Raw genomic sequence first — 24,072 nt, forward strand, 5'->3', positions numbered from 1 at the left:
ATGTATAGCCACCTACCCGTTGGAGAAAGACCTCTCTCAAAACGAAAGTTAGAGGGAGGGTGTAACTTATTCTTCATGATTGACTGAACCTCGTATATTTACATAAAATGCAAAACCTACAAACCTACAGTGCTGAACAGAATAATAAGACATCATTTACATATTTCGTACATTTAAATATTATCTTATATTGCATATTATGTTCAGTGTAAATATCAGTACGAAATCTTAGGTTGTTATCATATATAACGGAACAGTTATTTTAGAATAACTAAAATCGGACATTTGCGAAAGATTTTAGAAATAGATTGTATTTTTATTTTCAAATAAACAGTATTGAAAATACAGGTGCGAAATAAATGATTTCAAATAGTTATTTCTTATTTTCAGTTCTTGTGTCCGTTACTGGGGGAACTCCCTCTAAAACTATTTGCATGATTGACCCAAGCAACACTGTAGTCCGTTCAAGGAGACGAGTCACCAGAAGAATTGCCAGCCGTCCCGAATCGGCCGAGATTGTGCCGGAATTGAAGTTGCTGTATTATTATTTTTTTGTACATAAACAAATTTCCTCGGAAAACTAGGTATTATGAAATTACATGTGCAACACATATGTCCCGGAATTGTCTCAGAAAAAGTTGACAATCCTAGTCGCCAGACGTAAACAAACGAACATAATGGCGTTCTGACAGGACAGCAACGTATCCTTCAGATATTGTAACATTCTCCGAGCTAAATTCCCGGACTTCTTATAACCGCCGCAAGAGATTTGTTGCATAAACATTTAACGAACGTAGTAGCATTTATTATTATACTGTAGTATAATTCGTTGCAAACATAAAACAAAAATAACGCAACAAATATGAATACAGATACAGAAACCAAGAAATTAACAGAAATGGAGATTAGGTTTGGGCCACTGCTGCAGAGTTGCCAGATCAAAACTTGTTCCCCCACTCTAACTTCCCCTTGTACCGCACTATTCCCCATGCTTCCGCCGGAGTCCAGTCACATGACACATTTCGTCTCTGTCGTGCATACTGCGGTACTAGCAGGGAGAGGATAACTTTTTTCCCTCAATTCGTGCTCCCTCCCCTCATCTGGCGACACTGTGCTGCTGTTCCCGCGCGCGTTACCACGTGGACATTTTGTTTACGTATAGTGACTCGTCTCGTCAAACGGACTGTAGTCGATCTACGAATAATCATATAAAACGAACGACTCGATCGTACTTGGAGCAGCAGAAAGAAGATGACCCACTGATAATACTTGTGCTGTTTGACCAATGGATGGGACGCGTGGCCGTGCAGTCCAACGCCCTTGCTGTTCGATACGCCCGGATAAGGAACTGCCTGGCCGATGCTCTTGTTGAACGCGTGCACCATGCTGTAGGTGGTGTGAAGCCAGCAGAACGTCTCCAAGACGACCTTGTCGACAGAACCGGCGGCCTCGCAATGAATAGGCGAGCCAGAAAGACTTTTGCAAGCCAACGTGACACAGCCACCGAGAAGAAGCGCCACCGTGGCGCGATAATGTAGTCGGAAGACAATCGCGTCCTCGGAGAGCCTTTCGACCTTGAACAGGGACCGAAGGGAGCCGAAAACATCGATCATCTTCAGCATCAGGGGCATTTTCGATGCTTTTCGGCGGACGAGCCTCTTCGAACGCGCGAAATCGTCCCCTCCTCCTCGTTCTCGTTACGCAGATCCGTTTCCGCGGATGATCGCGGGCCACGCGTGAAAAATCTCCGCTCTCGTAAATGGTGGTAGCTTTGTTACGTGCATGTTGCTCGCGTTTCCGTTTCGTTCTCCGAGTTCGAGGTGGAAATCGAATCATCGGTGCATCCGTCGCTGTTCATTTCCTTCTGTCCCATTTCCTCGATCGGCGTTCATAGACCTTCCTAACACTTTATCTGCGGGCACTGTACATACAAGCTGGTCAACCCCTTTCCTTAAGCGGTTATACACATTTAGAGTCGTTACTTTTAAACAATATATGAGATAAAAAATGGTTAGACTATTATAGGCTAATTGTTTTGAAATTTGATACATGCGTTTGACTACATTTCAAGATAGTGCGGTGTAATTTTTATGCAATTATTGTTATTATTATTTTTATTATTCTATGGTTTCCAGAACATAACTCACTTTGCATGGCCGCCATGATATCTCAATTGATGAATCTTCTACAAACTTTACACACATATAAAACAGAGATACCTCTGTCTTGTGAACTAGAATTATGTTGATATCAACGATAGCTTTCCTATTTATTGCATGAAGAAGTTTAAATTGTAATGAATTTCTGCTTCATGGACTAGAATTTTGTTAAACAAATTTTTCTACGTGATTCCAGGTCACGAGGTAAAAGGATCTCTATTTTATATGTATATGTAAAAAAGAAGATTGGTCAATACATTATTCAGATATCATGGCAGCCATAAAAAGTCATATCCTACAGCGAATCATACAATAATTTAAATAATAATGAAGATAATTACATAGAAATTACACTGTGTTATCTTGAACTATAGCCGCAAGTGTATGCCAAATTATAACACATTCACGACGGGATGTACAAATACAACTGCCAAAATACGGCCCCGTCGTTAACGTGTTAAACACTTGACCTATACTAACCTAAACAATTTTTATCTCATAAATTGTGGAAAATTGACGACTCTGAATGGGAATGTCCCTTTAAAATAACGTCTCAGAGACGTTATGGGTTTCGGACACCAAACATGACTATTTCTAACTTTCCGCCATGAACTAACGCATGTCATAGCTACCTAACTATTTTAAATTGATTTTAAAGCAATACAAATTAGTTTATTTTCCATTGATGTGTATTTGGAATGTCAAACAAAATGGAATAGTATATTTTAATCTGAAACATTGGAACTAAGTTGTAAGGCAAGGGGTTAAGGAGACAGCCTTAAGTAGACGGATCAACAAATTTGTTTATACGATTTTTTTATACATATACAGAAAAATGATATGTAACGAGTGAACTCAAGAACTTTTCTTTGTGACAGACATTAATATCTCAAAAACTAATAAAGACCTGCCATTGAAATTTTATATTCGTGCCCCCACCCCCTTCCTCATAAAAATCTCAAGTTATAACTTTGTGTAGGACATATCATAATACAACCTAGATTTTTTAAAGCAAATGGCGTGGTTAACCCATTGCTATACGCAAACGTCTCGGGTACGTCATGCGTTGCTTATGACATTGTACACATTGAAATAAAATATTGTTTAATCATAACAGCAAATATTACAACAATGACAAGTTAAATAGTAAATAGTATTTTTGCTTACATCGAATTTTATTTAATTCGTATGAAAATGGATTAAAAATGACGAGACTTCGGAAATAATATGCATAACATCACACTAGATTAATGAATTTCTAATTGAAAATCTAATTACTCATTCTTTCATTGAACCAAAAATGTTTCTAAATTCTTTACAGAGAAAAAGCAATTCTCAACTGAATCGAGAATCTATGGACATTATTGAAGAAGAAATTTCCACAGAAACTTGTTACAAACATACAACAATCAATTGATCGTTTCATTGCAATATGGCACACGTACGATACTTTTAGTATAATACAGAACTCGCTAAATGATGATAAAATCGCACAGACTTTTTTATATAGATTGAATGCGTATACGTCATAAATATCAGGGAAATGCATATTGAAAATTGTTACGAAAAACTGATCTGATATTAATACATCAACAAAAGAAAGAATGGAAACAGAAATGGAAGGGAAAGGAAATGATAAAACTGTTTGTTTAAAATGAATGATCTTTATTGCATAAAAATAAATTATAATCAATGGATTTTATTATTTGTCATTAATTTAGTGTTGCTTCTCCCCACTTCTCTTCTTTCCGTTTTTGTTCATCTCGCAAGATCGGAGCAGCATTTTCAATTAGTATTTTCGTGATCTTCGTGACATATATATACATATGTATACACAAACAAGGTGAGTCATTTAACTGTGCCACCTTTTACTCGTAAACTATTTGTTGAAACGAAAGTTGTCTGGTATCAAGCGAGGCATGCAATGTAATAATTCATTTTTTTATAGTCCGCTTTTTTATCGAAATGTGACGGTCACCTTGAATTTCTGTATCGTAGTGTGTCATATTTCATCTTGTGGGTCAAAAGAATACTAAATAATGAGTAAAAAACAATGCGATACATGGGGTCAAAAACTAATAAAAATCTAAGGTGACCTCCATATCTCGTTAAAAAGATGGACTATCGAAAAACCAATTACTACATTGTATGGCTCGCTCGATGCCAAACAACTTTCGTTTGGAAATGGTTTTGCTACAACAAACAGTTTACGAGTAAATTTAGGTGGCACAGTTAAATGACTCATGCTGCGTACTTTTGATCTATGTATACATACAAAAATCTGTGGGACTTCGTCATCAGCAGAATATCATTTCTTGTAAGAGGGAGATTGTATTAGCGTAAACATATATAGTCTAAATCTTTTTGTTTTGTTTTTTGCTATTGACAAGTGATAAGAGAATCGAAATTGCCGAGTGCAATAAAACTAGGAGTACATATGTATGTAGAGTATCGATAAATAATTTTCTAGATAATTACCACTTTTAGTTTTTTACCCCATTCAATTTTTACGCCAAATTCAAATTTAACCTTTACAATATAAAAAAACTCAAGGTAACCTATATAGTTCGATAAGAAACAAAACAGAAAAAAATTACTTATTACATGGTATGATACTATTAAAACCATACAACTTTTGTTTCAACCATTTTTTCATACAACAAATAGTTTCCAATTATTTAGGTGACTCGCTTAACTGAATCACCCTGTATATATCAGACTATACTCTGTATATTTCTTTTTATTGTCCAATACTTCACGGCATTTCTCTGCCAGAGCTACAATTATTAATTCAATCCTGACACTCAGTACTTTACTTGCCCACATTTTGAGATTTAGTGAATTGAATTGAATTAGTGAACAGTACAAATACTCCAGTTGTCACCTTTCAATTTCACTGTGGATGGTTCATTCGCAATGCACATCCAAAGCGAAACAGTGTAAATATGCCTTAAGGAATATTTTCCTAATGTTTCACCAGCATTACAGTTGGCTTCATCAGGGGACTGAGGACACGCTGATACCGGTGTGCGCGAGGAGTGTGCACGCTTTATATATAATATACCTCAATGTTCCGGTTCATTGATCAGCTAACCATTTTAATCGATCATCTGATCCTAATGCTTTTCTTTTAACAATAGAACAACAACAGCTTCCCTTTTCCTCCCCTACATTTGAGGAACAACAAACTACATTCGAAGGCTTTCCAAACAATACGATATCAAAACAATTTTTAAGACAGTTTTAAAATTTTTGTCAGAAGTACTTTAAAATAACATTATCACATCACCATTTGCTTTCACTACTTTTATTGAAAAACACATCGAATATATTTTTCAATATTTACTCCTGTCTTGTTTTTTTTTTGACCGAGAAATATATGTAATTTGGTCTAACTAGCGCAACGGGTCATTTGACCCATAGAAGGGTTTATGTGAAATCATGAAGATTTAGATTAAACTTTTCTTTAGAAAACCAGAAATTTTTAACTTTTTTGTATATAATCTTGCAGATTTTGGCGAGAAAATGCCGAAAATCCAGGTTTAAATCCTAGCAGATCACTAGTTCCGAAGTTATGCGTGTGTAAAGATGTGCGATTTTCAGCGTTTTGGACAGGTAAGGGCTGAAGATTTTCAACATGAGCAACAGTAACAACTATTGTAGAAAATATACAGGAAACGTCAACAAATTCAAGGTCAGTTTCATATGTGCGAATGCGAAGAAGGTGCCAAATAAGTTTTTGCAAAGACAACAAAACTACAAAAATTTGTTTTAAATGTAAAAATATGTACGTCGGAAATGTGCCCTCAAGAACCCAATAATTTGCAAAATATGCAGTGAACATAAATAAGGTCTGCATATTGTTTATTTCTAAATTTAGGATTCTATTGAGAAATGTTTAATTTTTCTTGTTATTATTTTTATGTTTTTTCTTTAATTTAATAAATAAATAATTTGGAATCGTTATTTCAAAAAAATTGTTTTATTCAAACACCAAATTGTACTAAATGATATATTTTACGCAATACATCGCAAAATATATGACTTTTTAAAGGCAGGTCACTTGACCCGCTTTATTCCGCGTTTTTCATTATTTATAGCTAATAAACTAATTGACCATTTCCGATGAAATTTTCAGCATATACACAATTTATATGAATCTGCAAAACATATTTTTTAAATTTTCAATACTGTCCCACAATAAAAATGTTGTAAAAACCAACTTTTACTGTTTTTTTTTTCGTAATTCCGACTAAACCTAATTCTCTAAAAATTTTAATTACCTGTCGGGTAGTCAACAACTACATGACCAGCTGTGGTAGATTTTGTTTGGAGTGTTCCGAAGTGTTTCCAAAATAATACTTTCTCCGTTAGTACGAGCACTTAAGGAAATATGCTTATCTAAAATTGTTTAATTACATTGTAAAAATGGTCTAAAATTAAGATCTGGGGATTGTGGTGAGCGCTCGATTTTTTATATTATTTTTTCGTCAAAAAAATTGGATGCCACCTTTGAACTGTGCTTGGAGTCGATATTCTACTAAGAGAAAGAATCGATTCTACTATTCTTATTCGTCTGTGTAATTAAGGGTGTAGATGGTTGCTAAAGTTGTAAAAAACAACTTTTAGTATTTTCTCTGCAATTCCGAACAATTCTTTCACCAAGTCTCAAAAAATTCAAATTGTATAGTCACATATTTAAGAAGTAATTGTTTTTCTACAGTGTCCGAACATTAATAATAATAATAAGATAATGAAAAATTCTGATATTGTCAATAACGATAGTAGTTATCACCTGAACCCCATTTGAAGCACCTTCCTCTCACTTCTAATTGGCCAGCGAATCGATTAAAATAATTAGCTGATCAATGAACCGGAATAGCGAGGATGGGGTGTCCTACCTAACTCGAGTACCTTAAACATCTCTTTCATTATTGATATTAGAGAAAGATGACAGAGAAAAGTCTAACTAGGTTTGAGGGGACAAATATAATAGTAAGCAAAAAATTGTTCTCGTAGCCACGTTTCTCGATATTTTTTAAAGAGGTTAGTATGTTTTTGTTACTGTCACGTAAGTAGCCAAGGTCAAGCCGAATCCAAAGAACTAATGTCGTAATTGTCATGTAATGTCTAAAACTTAATTGTCTACGAATTTTTGCCAATTGAATATGATTTGAAATTATCATAACTTTATGGATGTATCTTGCTGCTAGAAATAATTGTATGGGATTATTTAGGCTATGTAGGTTACAGTAAGTTTGAGAGGATGAAAATAAACAAAGGGTACATTTGAAATAATGTTTCAAAAAGGGTACATTTGAAAAATAAATGCTTCAAGGAAGATTAAATATTACTTGATAATTAATAAATTTGGTTTAGTCCCATTTTTTTCCTTCGAGTTTTCACTTAAATAAATTCGAACTTAACTGAAAAGAAAAGTATAAATTCATTCATTTGTTAATAAAAAAATTGCCAGATGTATCATTTAAATAATTAAGAAATATAGTTAACAAAAAAGTGCATAATTATTATAAAATATCGATGTGTTTGTGTTGCATATTAACGTGAACATTCTAAAGTAATTGCCATTATGTGTTCGCTTCGTCTATTAACGTGATAAAAATATCAATTTTATCGTTCTAAATAAATCTTATTCAAATTTTTTATCTATTGGTGACGCAAGTATGGGAGAGGTGTTATATTTATAAATATTTGCTTTCTTTAATAAACGATCGAGAAGCATCTTTTTCCATTTGCTTTTGGAGTTTTTTCTCTGTATTTTCAATCCCGCTTGTTTAATGAAACGCAAACAGTAATAATAGATATTTTCCAGTTCCGATTTCCAAAATCAAACAAAGAAAGTGGGTTATTATTTTTGTGGAGATCAAGTAACAAATAAACGCAACGCCAATAATCAAATAATTCCTTCGCGAAACAATAAATAAATCTGATTCGACAAATAAACGTATTTCATTATTGTTTGAAGCAGTTCATAATATCCATATGCTGTTTGCGAAATAGACTAATTCTCAAAGAATTTCAAAATATTAATTCGAAAGAATTATATTTTAAAACAATATTGTTACAAAATATCTCTAAACACTTCAATATGTTCTAAATTTTCATTAAATGGGCTATTCCCCAAAGAATTTCAAAACAAAGAGTTTTAATACAAGTTTGAATTTTAGAACAATATTGCTTGTTTATATTTAACAATTTATGCTTGCATAAACTTTCCATATTTCCAATTACCTCCGTACAAAAAACGAAAATCAGTTAGGAACCAATTTTTTAAATTAGAATTTTATTCATTTTCATTGAGAAAAGAGTATTAATTAATCCATGCTAAAGTTTCTACTTTAACACTTTGGTTTACGGAGCACTAAAGCTGACTATTTTACATTATTTTATAAAAATAACAAGAATGTGTGTGTCCACATTTTTAGTCATTCTCTAAATAATATTCAGAGTGAGTCACTTAATGTTTTCACCTCAAGTATCTTTGTTGTTTTCAAAGATACATTAAATGTCTTGAGGACAAAGTTGAATGGTAAAATGGGGCTCACACAATACCAACAAAATTTTTGTTTTTATGTCATTTTTGAAAGAGACATCAAGGTCACCTTTATTATTTTAAATGAAATCACCCTTTTTTAAACACCCACCTACAACGATAGTCCCTTCCATTACAAGCTCAGTGACTATAATTACTCAAGGTCATTCAGGGTCACACGCAGAGGAACATGTATAAGATTTAAAATATAAGAGCAAAATACCTGTATTTCATAAATGTTCGAAATTATAGCCGTTTACATCGATACACTTATAAGCAAACTCTGAAGGAATGTCGAATTCTGAAAAGTGCATCCGAGATGATATTCGTACATTCTGTGATGATACGCTAATGCATATTTTCAACTGCTGTTGGACCACTCATCTATACGTTAAATTCATGTTTCTTGTCTGTAATCTTGAATGACCTTGAGTAATTATAGTCACTGAGCTCGTAATGAAAGGGACTATCATCGTAGGTGTTTAAAAAGAGATAGTCCCGTTTAAAAAAAGAATGAAGGTGACTTTGAGCCCCATTTTATCATTCAATTTTGTCCTCAAGACATTTCATGTATCTTTGAAAACAACAAAGCTATTTGAGGTGAAAATAATTTCTCATGGATACAATCTCAATATTCGCAAATTAAAAATATTAGAACCCGTCACTTTGACGGGTCCCGTAGACCTAGTGTTACTACACCTATTAGGCGTGCTTATTTTAAGAATGCATAATGATTCCCCGCTTGCTGTTAACAATGTAAAGTATCGTAAAATTCGGAGGATATGTACCTGTCCGATTGTGTGCCCTTCATTGTTACCAATCAAGTTAATAAAGTTCCCGATTGTTAAATCATTTTTGTACCAACGGTTACCAAATGCTATCAATGATCAGCGGTGTTGAACCGAAGAAACGGCTCAGAAACGGAACACGCGTGGCGTCGATTACCAAATTTGGAAACACTCGGTAGCCCGCAGATAACGCGTTATTTCACATTGGTGATTGTTTCCTTGAAACGTAGGTGGGTCGTCGTTCTTCTGTTCTTCTCACACATTCGAACGATTGTAAAACTTTGACGTTCATGGATAATGCAGAGGGAGACGAGAAAGAGAACGGAGACACTGTTTCTTGATTGTCAAACGATACGAGTACGAGAGGACGGATCGAGTATTCGGGCACGGTGACAGACACACGTGGGGCGCGAAAGCAAGCCGTCAGAAGACTGGCCGAACTTGTGAGGCATCCCTTGGCCTCGATGCTAAACACATAACTTATATGATCTTCTAGTATCTTCTAGTATCTTTCTCTTGCCGCTGGTGGAAATTTCGAACCCTTTCAAACAAGATGCCCAACGAGCGTACGATTATTTGCACCGACAATAGAAAAATTCGAAATTCGTTTTACGTCAAATATACAGGATGCCGCAGTATTGATGTGCCATCAGGTGAAGAGAGTGATTCTATTGTACATGAGAAAATAAGTCGAAAATATTCAATAAATTTTTTCCATTTGACGTGCCGTTTTCGAGAAAATCGAGTTTGAAAATTCGACGAAAATTTGGCTGTCATGACCGGTTCTATTAAGTTGTTGCATATGAAATGAAATACTGATAAAAATAAGCACCATTGGAATCAACGAATTCTATCAATGAATGTCAAGTTCCTTGATTGTATTACGATAAACATTGAATTATCTGGTCATACACGTTCTTCATTTACAAGACTGTTCCTTCCATTTTTTAGTCCTTTTTACCATCTATATACGTTAATTAATCACCACAGTTTCGCCAAAAATCGTATAGAGTAGTATTTCCGTAACTGTCGTTCCGTCGCGTCGGGTCCGTCGAGCGACAGTTCTAGTAGAGGTGCTACATTCATTTTAGTGTGCCGAACGTAGAGAAGGATAGAAATTGAAAAAGAAAGAGGGACTGACGCTCGGGCGTCAATTAATTAAAAAATCAAAATTTCTTACTTTCGGTTTTTCGTTAATGAAACTGTTACTCTCATATTCATCTCATTTTTTCTGATTAGAATGACACCAAACACGATATGATTACGGTCATAATTGCTTGTGTAACAAGCGATTAATGTTTCGGATTTGACACTTGCGGTAGAGGTATACGAATTCTTAACTTCGCTTGTTACGATATCGTGTTTGGTGTCATTTTAACTAGAAAGGCGAGACAAATACGATGATAAAGATTTCATTAAAAAAATAAAAAATTTAGAGAAGTTGCAATCTTTTGCTTCGTTTGCATTAATGTGAGTCTCACCGATACTCGATCCCTCGCTGGCTCAGTCGTCGAGCGTGTTTACCGCTTGATTAGTACCAAGGGTGATCTCCCGGGGGTGGGGATAAAATTTTGAGAGTTACGGTAGAGATCTTTGCTGCAGTTACGGAGATAATACTGTAATACTATCGTCAATATATTATTTTTCCACTAATATATGTAAAAGGAATGACAGTCACATTTATTGACGTAAAAATAAGATTTATTTAAAAGTAAACGTGAACATATCAATTGTTGCTATAATGTTAAGGATTAGTTTCGTGCCTGAAAGTTTTATATTAATAATAAATTGTTTTATAATAATAAACTTTATAATAATAGTAAACTGTTATAGCATTTCTTGATCAAAACTTTTTATAAAACCTGCATTCCAAAATCGGACATTTCTTATGTTATATTAAAAACATTTTTTATAAGATATTAAAAGTCTCTCATAGATTAACAATTTCTAGAAACTAAATATATGTACTTGAATATCAGTACCTTGTTCAATACCTTGTAAGTAATCCAATCAAGCTATTCCTCTTAACAAGTGTATTACTATACCGATTAAGCTAACAGCTAAAAAATACTAAAACTAATTCTTTTAGATCCCAAAATTGTAATCGTATCATTCATACAAATAAACTGAACGATAGACGGTTATTGCAATGAAATATCCTTTTGGAACGAATATATTCATTTCAAGTGTTTTATAACATTATAAATACAGCAACTTTCGATACATTATATAACGTTTTAAATAATGTTGCATACAAACATTGTGTAAACAGTGACTATAATGATAAGAGAAAAACAAAAATATCCAGACAATGGTAAAGAGCCAGTGTTTACATATAAATTATTAGAAAATCCAACAATGCAACATGAACGATGCGAATAAGATATTACAAAATGTGTTCAATGATACAAATTATAGCATTAGTGTTTTCTCATTGTCAGTGAATAATATCTCATATACAAATATTGTAAAATGTATTGTTTTCAAGTTTCGTGAAATAAAACAAAAAAATATTTATACTAGATCTTTCTTTCTTAAATAATGTCTTCAAAAATGATTCATTTTCACAACGCAGTCCCATAAAAACAGAAAATCACATTAACCTCGTTTCAGTATCTTCCAAGGATATTTTTTAATATATTTCAGCCAGTCTGCTTGAGTTTCCGACTTGGACGTAGTGATTATATTTACTAACGTTTCTACGGTGAAATATATCTTTATGCAAACATTGTCATACCCATATTTCCTACTTCGCAGCAGATCATATTTACCCTCGTAACTAGACGCTGGACTCCACGCATTTGTAATAAAAATGAGTAAATAAAGTCCAAAACAATAAACAACATTTAAACAATTCGAAAATACTGTTGTATTATTTCCAACTCAGAAAAGAAATACGTGTCTATGTATTGGGTTGTCCGGAAAGTTCGTGCCGATTTTTAAGGGAAAATCAAACGCAGTACATTTCGATATACATTTATTGAATTATTATAAGTGCCATTTTGTTCCATAATCTTTCTCCATCTTTCACGCTACTTGCGTTTTTCGGCGAAAAACTTTTAAATATGATTTTTTATGTCGACCAAAGAGTTAAAGTTTTTGTCATTATAGGAATTTTGTATTGACCTAAAGAGATGAAAATCTGAGGGTGTAATGACTAGTTAATAGAATGAATGGGGTAGCACATCCCAACGAAGCTCCAACAGCTTTTGAAAGAAAAATTTTCAATCATTCTGGCCACCTACAGAAAAACGGCACGGACTTTCCGAACTGTCCTACAAGGACAAAAGTATATTTCAATAGAAATTCAGTCATTTATAATAAATAATAATGCTACAATATGTACTTTGTGTACTCAAATATTTATTTCAAGATCAAAAAATGTAATCTTTAATTGCAATTGATAATTCCATATTTTAATTATCATAATCGTTCACTGTTATTAACATTAAACAATTGTCGAGTTTAGTTGTTAGAAACTCATCACGATCCATTAATACTGCTCCTGTTCGTTTATTTCTACATTCATTGTCATAAAGATGAAAATCGAAATACAAAGAAATATTACACAAACACAAGTGATGGAAGCAAGTGAAAATATGCCAGTCGAAGAAAACAATATTAGTCTTCATCAAGATTGAGATGCGAAACCCAAAATTAAGAATGGCTAAATTCTTAACTATTTAGAATAATAATCGAAAAATTCAATCGAAAAATGTGGGCTTCCTCGAAGGAGCAATTGAATAAAAAATGCACTATCAGCACTAAAACAATTATGAGATCATGTAGAGCAGTGGTTCTTAACCTGGGATGCGTGTACCTCTGGAGGTACGAGAGAAGTATATAAATTTTTTATGGAAAATTTATTTTTCAATAAATAAATTATCTTGCAATAGATGTAATTTGCAGTCAGGGGTTCTTAAATAAAATATTAAATAGTGAATAGTGAATTCAATGTAACAAAATAAAAATATTAGTCGTTTCTTAAGCTCAAAATGAATATAAAGTCATGCGCTTTTTCTGATTCCGTTTTAATAAATGCATAAATAATGATTTTCTGGAAAAATTACCAGTGATACCGTTGGTTTAGTTTTGCTCCCCACTGTATATGTATATGCTCCTAACTATTTCTAATATACTTCCTGCTGTAATAGTTAACTGTAATAGATACGTGTAATCTATGATTGTTACCAACGCATCTGTGGTGTGTTAAAACAACATCTGCACGGCAGCACCTCGCAGATTGTGAAACCGACAAGATTCATTGTATTTGTCGTTTAATAAATTATATTTCAGAAAACCCTACGCTACCTAGTACCTACTATAAATTCCCTTTACTACTGATTTATTGCTTCATCGCACAAATCTGTCGGAAACAGCTATTTCCCAGCTAATGTATGCTGAACTACCTGCTCGGGTCGTTACTGCAACTGATGATATCAATATATCGATGACGCCAGGCATGGAAAAGTGAAAAGATGCACGTATTGTGGTATCGGGTGTAATAATAACTCTTGATTAGTAAGGATTGGCCAGCAGCCAGCGGCACTCAGTGTCGTGAAACGGGGGAAAGAAAAAGGGACACCAAGAACGATCCAGAGCAAAAAGAAGAGGAAACCATTCGGGTCATTGTCACTCTATAGTTAGATCGAGAGTTTGCACCGCGCCGAATTAATGTTTCAGTAACACTGGAGGTAATTGAATTATTTGGAGAACCAATTGGATTTGGTCCATCCTTTCATAATTGGGAGGAGACTTCATTCATTCATCATCGAGTTACTTAATCGGTCTATTCCGAATCTTGCGCCTATCTTTGCAGTCTTAGTAAATACGATAGAAATTAATTGGCCTGCCATCTTCATTCGATCAATCCAATTATTATCTCCTTTGCGCTTAATACTTCATATTTAACCCATTTGCATCACTAGCGTATATAGACGCTCAATTTTCCTGGTCACTATCACCGGAGCATATATATACGCTCAATTTATTTTTTCTTATAATGCTGAAATATGAAGTTCTTTTAATTGTAGTCATTTTTGTACTTAAATATAATAAAACAAAAAAGGTTGGTGATAAAGGCCTTCTTTTCATATTTCCTTATGATGCAAATGGGTTAAACATATAAATCTATATTTAAAAAATTTCTTTTAAAAGGACTCTTTTGACGATTTCATGGTAACCATGGCTAGATTTATTCAAATTCTTGTGCATCATTTTTTTACGTATTAAGTATACAAATTAATTCGTGGCTGTCACAGTTAATCAATCGCAACTTTATTTTGCATTCAAATCTTGTAAGATGAAGTAAATGCATAGATAGTGGTGGACATTATTACACAGAATAAAATGTGTTTCAGTTGTTTATAAATACAATGTTTACTCGATATATGTCCCAGCCAGAGACATATATCGGTCAAGAAATACTATTCTTTGATCCACGCCGAACGTAGAAAAGGACAGAGAAGCTCTAGAAGCCTCGGTGCATGGCCTCTCACAGGGTGTACCACGCGGCAGTGGGATAGTCCTGAGACTTTTATTGGCTAGGCATTTCGGACATATATAGAGTAAACACTGTAATTGGTAAATCCGCGAAGGAAGGGTCACAAACTAATTTCTACACTTAACATTTTTGAACGTGTTTCATTGAAATCGATGTTGATCTTTTTATTGAACATAATATTACCTGCATGCAAAAGTTTTACAGTTTTCTTTCGAAATAAGAAAATCTCTATCCCCTCTTCTTCTTTTGAAATTGTCTGCTCGACACCGCTTATTGTTAGTGCCAGAACGCGAAGGTGTGTTATATTCTATCCTTTTCCAACCAAAGATATCCTTGTTCGACTGACAACTTTGTGAGACACTCTTAACCTACTGAAGAACAATGTCAAGCTGAATAGATACTCTCATCCGCAATACGTCGACAGCCGTCCCCAACTATCGTCTGATATCGAAAGAAAACTGTACTGAGTACAGAGTGTACTTATTTCATTAAAAAAAATTTCTTTAATAGGTTCACTGACCTCTAGTACCGAACAGAACAATTTCTTCTATTGCTTACTATTTGTTATTTTAGTTTCAGTGATTTAAAAATACACCTAAGCCACATGAATAGTAAGCAAAAAGATTAAAGGAAAAAGTTTCAAAATAAACTTATTGCCAGAGCACTAGAACCAAGACAGACGAACCAGGGGACCAAGGATCCAAACATGCAGGTTGCCAAAAATGGGCCCACGAGACTTGTAATGGTACCCCAGAATGTTTTGACCATTATATTTGCGATTATTGCAAATTATTATTAGTAACTTTGACTGTAACCGGCACTAGGGGATACTTCTTAACATTATATAACCAAAATATAATGTTAATTTAAGTTAGTTATTACGGAAATGTTGATCATTATTTAGTTTATTTTTGTTTCTAATATTGTTCATTTATAAATAACGCAGAACAAAAAATAAAGTATTCTACGTGTATAATGTATTTTGTGGGACGTTTTAACTTCACCTTGGCAACCCAGAAATTTTTAACTTTTTATTTTATAATCCTGTACATCTTAATGAGAAAATGCAAAAAATCGAAGTCTTAAGGCGAGGAATTCACTGGTTCGAAAGTTATGCGTGTTTAAAATTGAGCGGATACATTTTATTCTGGGGCAAGCTCTCATCGAACAGTAATTAAAATATAGAGAATCATATATGAGATCTCAAACGGAATGTCCATACAAGCTCCGCGCTTAACATGTTAAAATCGCTCAACTTTACACACACATAACTTTTAAACCAGTGAATCCCTCGCTTTAAAACTTCGATTTTTGGGATTTTCTCGTTAAGATGTACAGGATTATATAGTAAAAAAATAAAAATCTCTGGGTTCCCAAGATGAAGTTTAACCAATGTGACAGTAAATGAACAGTAAATGTAAAAAAATTGTTTTGTATATGCATGCTTCTGTACATAATATCTTGTTCATAATAATTTTTTTTGTTCATAATATTTTGTTCATGCTTTGTGCATTTACTGTACATTCATTGCCACAAAAGATGCATATGTGCATATTCTCCAAATAATTTCTTATCACGTTATATAAGAGTGTACTTTATGCCTAATACAATTGAATTTGAAAAGCACAGCTTAGAAACTACACGTGTATTTGGGACATAAAACCCAAAACAATTCGGTCCCTGATGTCCTCTCGTCAGAACTTTGGTAACTTTACACACATCTAATTTTGAAAGAACAACTGAAAGAAGTACACGACACAAAGATGTCGCTTCTCGCCTGGCCTAATTGAAGCGGCAGGTGCAAGAAAGATCCGAGTGCGAAGAACTGATTCTAAGAAAATAACATTCGGAGAATAGAAGATAATACTGTGCAATGCGTAGAGGTTTCCAAGTAGTAGTTTATAGAATTCTAATAAACAAAAGAATCTGCAGTATTATTTCTAATTTAATTATTGACATATAATATTTACAGCAATAGTGAAGACATAGGAATGTAAGGAATAGTGAAGTGTTAGGAAACTATCGCGTATTCCCTTCTTGATTGCAATCATTTGTTACACAGAAGCATTTAGTTTGTTTGTTTTTAACATTGTTTAACGCGACACTAATCTATTAAATAAGGGAATTCCAGTAATAATAATACAGTTATTACGGAAATATTATAGAGCATTTTAAGCACCTGATTACACTTATAAAAATGTTATGATGAAAATACAGAATATAATCATTTTTCTATTTCAAATATCCAAGATTTAATCATTTAGTCATATTTACTGATATCACCCGAGTTTATATTAAAATGAATTAACAATAAGTAGGAGAAACTGCAAAACAAAATTTATTTTTAATATATTGTTTAAACAAATAACTTTTGTTAAAATTGTCGTGCGCAACTGAATTTTCCATTCAAAAACACACAACTAAAAAAAAATTCGATTTTTTTCGACCTCAGGTTTCCGAGATATTACAAGAAATGTGGTTTTGACCCTAACTTTAAGGGCTGTTTTCACTCCTTCAAAGTGAATGGTTGGCGATAAAAAAACACGTGTCAAATATTTTTCCAAGAAGTGTATCTCACATAAGTTTCATAAAAATTGACTTATGCAAGTTGAATATTTTCCCTTTGTTCGTTCCAAAAATCGAGAAGTATGATTTGGTGAAGCCCATGATCGTTGGTCGAGTCAACATTGGCAAAAATTACTATTTGCGAACAATTTAAAATTAATCGTGTCTCTTCTGACGGACTGCTATACATCAAATGTTGTTTTAATACACCTCGGATGCTTTTGTAACAACCATGGATTATACGTATCTATTACAGTTAACTACTACAACAAGAAGTATATTAGAAATAATGAGAAGCATATACAGGGTCTACCCGTTAAGTTTTGTCACCATTTTTTAGGCATTTTCGGTAGTGCAATTCAAAAATGTAACTCAATATTAGAATCAGCTTGGAATAGAAAATTGCTAGGAACTTCGTTCGAACCGAATATTTAAAACGTCCCTAGCATTTCTCCGCTCGCGCTTGAAGAGATAGTCAGTGAGCGAAAGAGATTGTTCCGTTGCGATTGTTAAAAGCGAGCGTGTAACGGTGCGTCTGCTTCAAACGACGGGTTGAAAGGTGAGGGTGGAGGATCGTCTTTGACCGAGCGTCAAGGCGAACACGACAGCGACCCTCGGCGACGAAGTAACAGTTACGGGTTTAAGGAGTTAATATGCTTAGGGTTTCCTTCTTGGCAATGAACTAGATATAAGCTTCTGTAAGCAGCAAGTAAATTCCTCGAGCGTAGCCGCAACTAGTTCGTTCGTTATCCGGCTTTTCTCATTGCCAAATCTATCTATAATGCATATGCTCCGATATGCAACTTTATTGACCGACCAAAGCGACGCTGCGAGTCCTTGACGCTTTATTAAGTCATCACTTCCGTCCGACTATTTCGTATTTTCTACCTTCCCTCGAGGGAGGTTGTCATCATTTCCCAGCAACCCTTTCACCGATGCCTCTCTACAGAAAATTCAATCGGCATAAATAATCGCTCAATTTGTTATCATTATCCATTTGTTTATTAGACGGGAACTCAGTGGGCGTTGAGTGCGGCTTATGAAAGTGTTCGTACGCTCACTATCGGAGCTTTAAACTGTAGAAATATTACACTTGAATTTCGAAAATAATGTTGTAACCGCAGGTCGATATTGAACATTTTAATTGTTTCTATCTATAACGTGGACTCTAAACCTCTAAATCAACGAAAAGTTTTAGTTTGAATAGAAATTGTAAAATGTGGAAATAAAAATTTCAGTCTAACACAGGACATTGCGTTCATCGATATTAACGAAGTTCTGGATCATTGTCACAAACACTGAGTACCATTCATTGAATAGTTATTACTGTTTAGTTAATATTTGCGTAAATAGTTCATAATTCAAAAAGCTTGTTTGTGTTTCTCTTTTAAAAACCTTTTTTAATAAACGTTCTACAATAATTTGTTCTCCTAGTCCAAAAAATCCTAAGAGTAACGTTTCTTTCTATAAAAATTCCATAGATACAGATATGTATTTCAACCAGAAACATTAAGATTATATACCGAAAATTTGAAGTAAATTAAATAATATCTAAAACAATTATGAAATATTCATTGCGTTGATCTATCGGGATGCGATCACAAAAGTATCGAATTTTCGTATCGTATTTTGAATTTTTACAAAAGAAAATAATTGAAACAATAAAAAATACTTATTTCTATTTCAAAATGTTTCAATTTCTTGAATATTCATGCAACTACAAAATATAACAGAATAAAATATGCTATGTACAAAACCATATAAATAAAAATAAAATAACTAAAATTCATACAAAATATAAATTATAAATTGTATTTCATTTATTTTTCTTCAGTACGTACATATGATGTCAGTGTACTGCTATATGGAACAGCATAACAGAATGCGTTGTTGTTTTTATGTCAAACATTCGTCTGACTCGTGAAGATTAATTTTACTACAATGCCTACTTGCCTCTTAGGAAATTTCAAGTACAAATGTTAACGTTTTTAATTACGTAATTTTTCTATATAAATTCTAATACCCACTCAAATTGATTTTTCAAATATAAAAGCCTGTTCTCGATTTTTTGCAATTTATTAAAATACAACTGGATTGTAAAATTAATTTATACTGCGGACCTTTATGCAAAACAAAAATTGCCTTCTAGAATTCTTAGACGTAGGAACCATATAGAAATGTGTTTCTTCTTTAATAATGTTTGCAAGTTGGAAACAACATATTAGATGGTCTTAAATTTTTGTAATCTTTCTACTGTTTGAAATGTCACCCACCGATTTTTGCACATAAATACACATAAAATCCGCAATCTAATTATTAATAACAACCTTTCTATGTTTTCACTTATTTTTATATTTCCATCGTCTCGAGAGTAAAGAATTAGTGGATTTAGAATTTCTTAAAATCTACAGACGAAAATTTTCATTGTCAGCAGGGGTAAAAATTGACCAATTTCTACCAATGCTCTTTGGACCGTTTCGCTTTGATAGATTAGAACTTGTCAGTTACATTTAACAATTCCGGCAACAAGACAAACGCGATTCGGTCGAAGCAGAAATTCGATTTGTCGAAGCGGATACTGGATATTCCCCAAAGGGAATTCACGAGAAAACGATAAACTGTGAACTACTAGCGCTGGCCGTTGTGTAATGTACAGAGTGGTTTAAAAATTGATCCCCGCTATTCTTCCAGCACTTCTGGTAGTTGGACAATACACTGTTTCGTATAAAAAATTATCAATTTTCAATCAACTATAAACTGCAACATTAAAAATTTCAAATAAATTTTAGTTCAACGAAAAGTCAAGGTCACTTTCACTTTATTAAATGGCACTATGCATTTTTGATTCTGAAGCATTGCAGGTGACTTCAAGGTAAATTAAATGATCTAGCATATTATAACCTTATCATTAATTTAAGTAACCATGAACAAAGACATTGTCACAAAAAATTGAGAATTGTACGTTAAAAGGAAGAAAATCGATATTGTTCAATATATGGTTTTAGATGTTTCTTTATGAACGAAATCACTTCAAAAAGTTTTTTCTACAATAGTTGATCCATTAATTAATACTAACAAATTAAGTCAAATACTGTAACGTCAAATCCATGACTTTTTCTTTGTTCAAGGTTGCCTCAAGGTCATTGAATTTGATTTCAGGTCGCCTACAATGCTGTACAGCACAAAAGAACATAGTGCCATTTAAAAATTTTTTTTTTAAATTCATAATATTGTAAGTTGATTTTTTGTTTGGAACTTTTTTAGTCCAACTATTGTAAACGCTTAAGAAATCGCGGGGACTAATTTTTAAGCCACCCCGTATATCCTTGATACAACGAAATTTTACTTCAATCGGTCGACGTTGCAATGAGCTACACACGTTTAAAGATGGTGAAAATGATAGTTTCCCCCAAATTTCGGCCTCTAACTATAACAAATCTAAGGATTCTTACATCCTTCAATGCCTATCCTTTTCTCCGTATCAACCGTCCATAAGTATACTCCTTCAAATAGTATAATTCTGCCATGATCCTTTTTTCCACAAAACGAAAGATATGGAGGCGTTTGGCTGCTATTCCACAAAAATTGTTTTTTAAACTGTATTACAGTTTTTTTTTCGATATAAGGCAAAGGCTCGGGGCCGACCTTCGAGGTATTGCGGATGAGTTCTTGAGTGGACTGAGAGTTTATAGGTCCCATAAAAGGGTCGGCCGAGCAACGCTATCTTGAGTTGGAAATATGACGTACCTCAAATTACCACAAACTACGAAAGAAGAAGGGGGGATGGAGATTTTTTGTTGTAAAAGAACATCGCCGTCTTATATCGAAAGAAAACTGTACACATTTCTGAAATTATGCGTGGAATTGCAGAAGCTTTTGAATGGCAAGTATCATGAAAGAGGAAGATACAGTTTTGTTCCGATATAAAGCAAAGGCTCGGGGCCGGCTTCCGCCGTATTTCGGATCACGCTACCTAGGCGGCTTAGCTTTGTTCTTAAGAGGTCCGAGAGTGAACACGGAGACTGTGCGATGGTATACATACAATCCTTCCTCGGAAAAGTATAGGATATAACATGCCCTCCCGTTGTAGCACTAAATAGTATCGAGCAAACAACTTCAAAAGAAGGAGAGAGGATAGCAATTTCCTTATTGGGAAAAAACACTGTCGCCTTATATCGGAGCAAAACTGTATTTGCAATGTTCCATCGTACGGTCTTGGACTTCAGCTTGATAATAAAGCTCGGCGACTTGTCTCGTCGTATAGTGTTCAGTATTATTTTGAGAAGCCGTGAAAATCATGGCCGTTCTGACCAATTTAACAGGGAAGTGTCCTTAACAATCTCCATGAGGAGCTACCGCATGAAACAAGAAAATTTCTTAGAAATTACCTGAAGGAACAGCATGAAGCAGACCCACTGATAGTACCTGTACTCCTTCCTTTCGCTGTCGGGATGGGACTTGGAGTTGTCCATGCCGGGAAATGGTACCTCGATACCTTCCCGCTTCCGGTAGGCGGCGGTGATCGTGTACGTACTATGGATCCAGCAATAGGTGTTCAGCACGTCCTCCGGCAGATCCTTGCTGTGGATGCAATCGATCGGGTTGCCGACGTATTGTCGGGTGGTGACGATCAACGAGAACGCGATCAAGAGGATCACGGTTAGGCTGTAATGCAACCGGAAGACGGCGGTGTCGATGTGTACGTGGGAAATTTTGATCAGGCTCTTCAGGCCTCGGAATATGTCGAGCATTTTGGATCAAGGCAACGACGCCCAGGTGGTTGAGGTATCAGTGGATCACGACGATCCCAGGATCGTCCGTCCGATCCTTTCAATCCTCTTTCAATCACATCTTTCGTCCTTGACGACGTCTAAGCCACGACTGCCCTTTCGACGCCCTTTCCGACGTACTCGAAGACCAAAAGTATTCGAAACTTTCGTCCGTTTCGAACCGAACAGTTTCAAAGATCGTTGTCTTCCGGTACAACGGGGCCTCTGTAGTCCGTGTTTCGGGTTAATCGTACGATCCTCCAAGAGGAGGCGACAACGCCTCGACAATCGCGCCTACTTCTACAGAATTTGCGAAAAGATCTCGGCGACGTAGGATCCTTTGCACCGGTCGGATCCTGTGTGCCGTCGCTAATCTTCTTTTATGCATTCTTCCTGCCTCAGAGCATCGTGAATACCTCTAGCTTCTAGCCGCTCGTACGTTCGAGCTTCTGTGTCTGACGGGCTGGACGTCCGAACGATAATCTTACCGAAAGTATGTACTCGCAGCTGTGTGTCCAATTCACTCATGTTTCACAACAACGGTTCGACACTGCCGATACCTGCCGCCGCCGATTCTTTTGAAACGATCTGCTCCAAGCGCGGACACTCTATCCACTTTTCGAGTCGCAACATGCACGACGCACTGCCACCCTCTGCAGTATCTGTGATCACCATCAAAGTGTCTATTCCTCGATCTCTATGCGAGCTTAAAATCACCTGGTACCGTATGGATCTTTGATTGTTGATGGAACAGTTCGGAGGCGTGACGGAGATTCTGAACCACGGACAGGGTTACCGGCTTTAATCTTCAATGAAAATTACTTGAATACTGTACATACGTTATGCAGGGTGTGACCGATCTGGTGTGATGCAAACAGCAAGGAGGTGAATCCACATAAAAAATCAAGTCGCAAAAATAGTATAATGTTTTTTCGTTTAAATTTTCGTTTTCGAGAAAAACGAGTTTGAAAATTCTACTTCCTGCATACAATGATTTCTCTATATATGTCGCCAAGGGACCACGAAGCTCGAGAGGCCTCGGACGCCAAGGACTGTAAACATAACACGGGTCGGGTATGTCTCCTGGACGATACAGGACGCTGGCAAGACCCGTGTTGTTGACAAATATCGAGAATTTACTGTATACTAGAGCACGTGGACCCGACGGATCTTCAAGCTCATTTTTCTCGATAACAAAATCTTAAACGAGAAAACATTATAGTTTTTTTCGATTTCATTTTTGTATGTAGATTCACCTGCTTGCAGCTTGTACCACTAGATCGGTCACACCCTGTATAAAAATGTATAGTTTAGATAATAATGAATGGTATCGAGGGGGTTACAGTCTGGTGTAAATAGTTTCTTCAAAGACGGACGCGTAGAGATCACATCAAAGTGACATGGTCAATTTCCCTATTTCTGATGACGTAGATAGTGAAATAATGTGTCACAAAAATTATTTTAAATTAGTTCAGTATTTTCACACAAAATGCCACAACCCGCTTCTATATAGATGGCAGCACATTAATAGAAATAATTTTAGTAAGTGTGTCCGTCGCGTTGTAAACAACACGTGATTTGAGTGGCCCCTTGCGATCGAGAGTTACATGTGGACGTTGTAATTTTAGTGAAAATACTTGCTCAACTTTTAATTTTACCTTATTCAGTAAGGAAACCAGATAACACATTTCTTCTAAATTTTTACGTTGTTTTCAGAGAAAAAGTAGGCGAGCAG

The 24,072-nt window shown here is 34.9% G+C and overlaps 1 protein-coding gene across 2 annotated transcripts in view; it reads right to left on the reverse strand.

Moving 5' to 3' along the window:
* Positions 1 to 22,391, reverse strand: part of LOC143362544 (innexin shaking-B-like) — a 55,718-nt gene extending 33,327 nt beyond the window's left edge. Inside the window, exon 1 of one of the 2 annotated variants that reach the window (XM_076802808.1) lies at positions 21,957 to 22,391. In XM_076802808.1, the coding sequence (XP_076658923.1) occupies positions 21,957 to 22,319 (363 nt within the window). In that variant the 5' untranslated portion in view covers positions 22,320 to 22,391. Of the gene's footprint in view, positions 1 to 1,232; positions 1,897 to 21,956 lie in introns of those variants that run through there. The other variant, XM_076802798.1, reaches the window with a different exon arrangement.
* Between the last annotated feature and the right edge of the window lie 1,681 nt (positions 22,392 to 24,072).

Source organism: Halictus rubicundus, chromosome 2 (assembly GCF_050948215.1).
Source record: "Halictus rubicundus isolate RS-2024b chromosome 2, iyHalRubi1_principal, whole genome shotgun sequence".
NCBI classification, from domain to species: domain Eukaryota; kingdom Metazoa; phylum Arthropoda; class Insecta; order Hymenoptera; family Halictidae; genus Halictus; species Halictus rubicundus.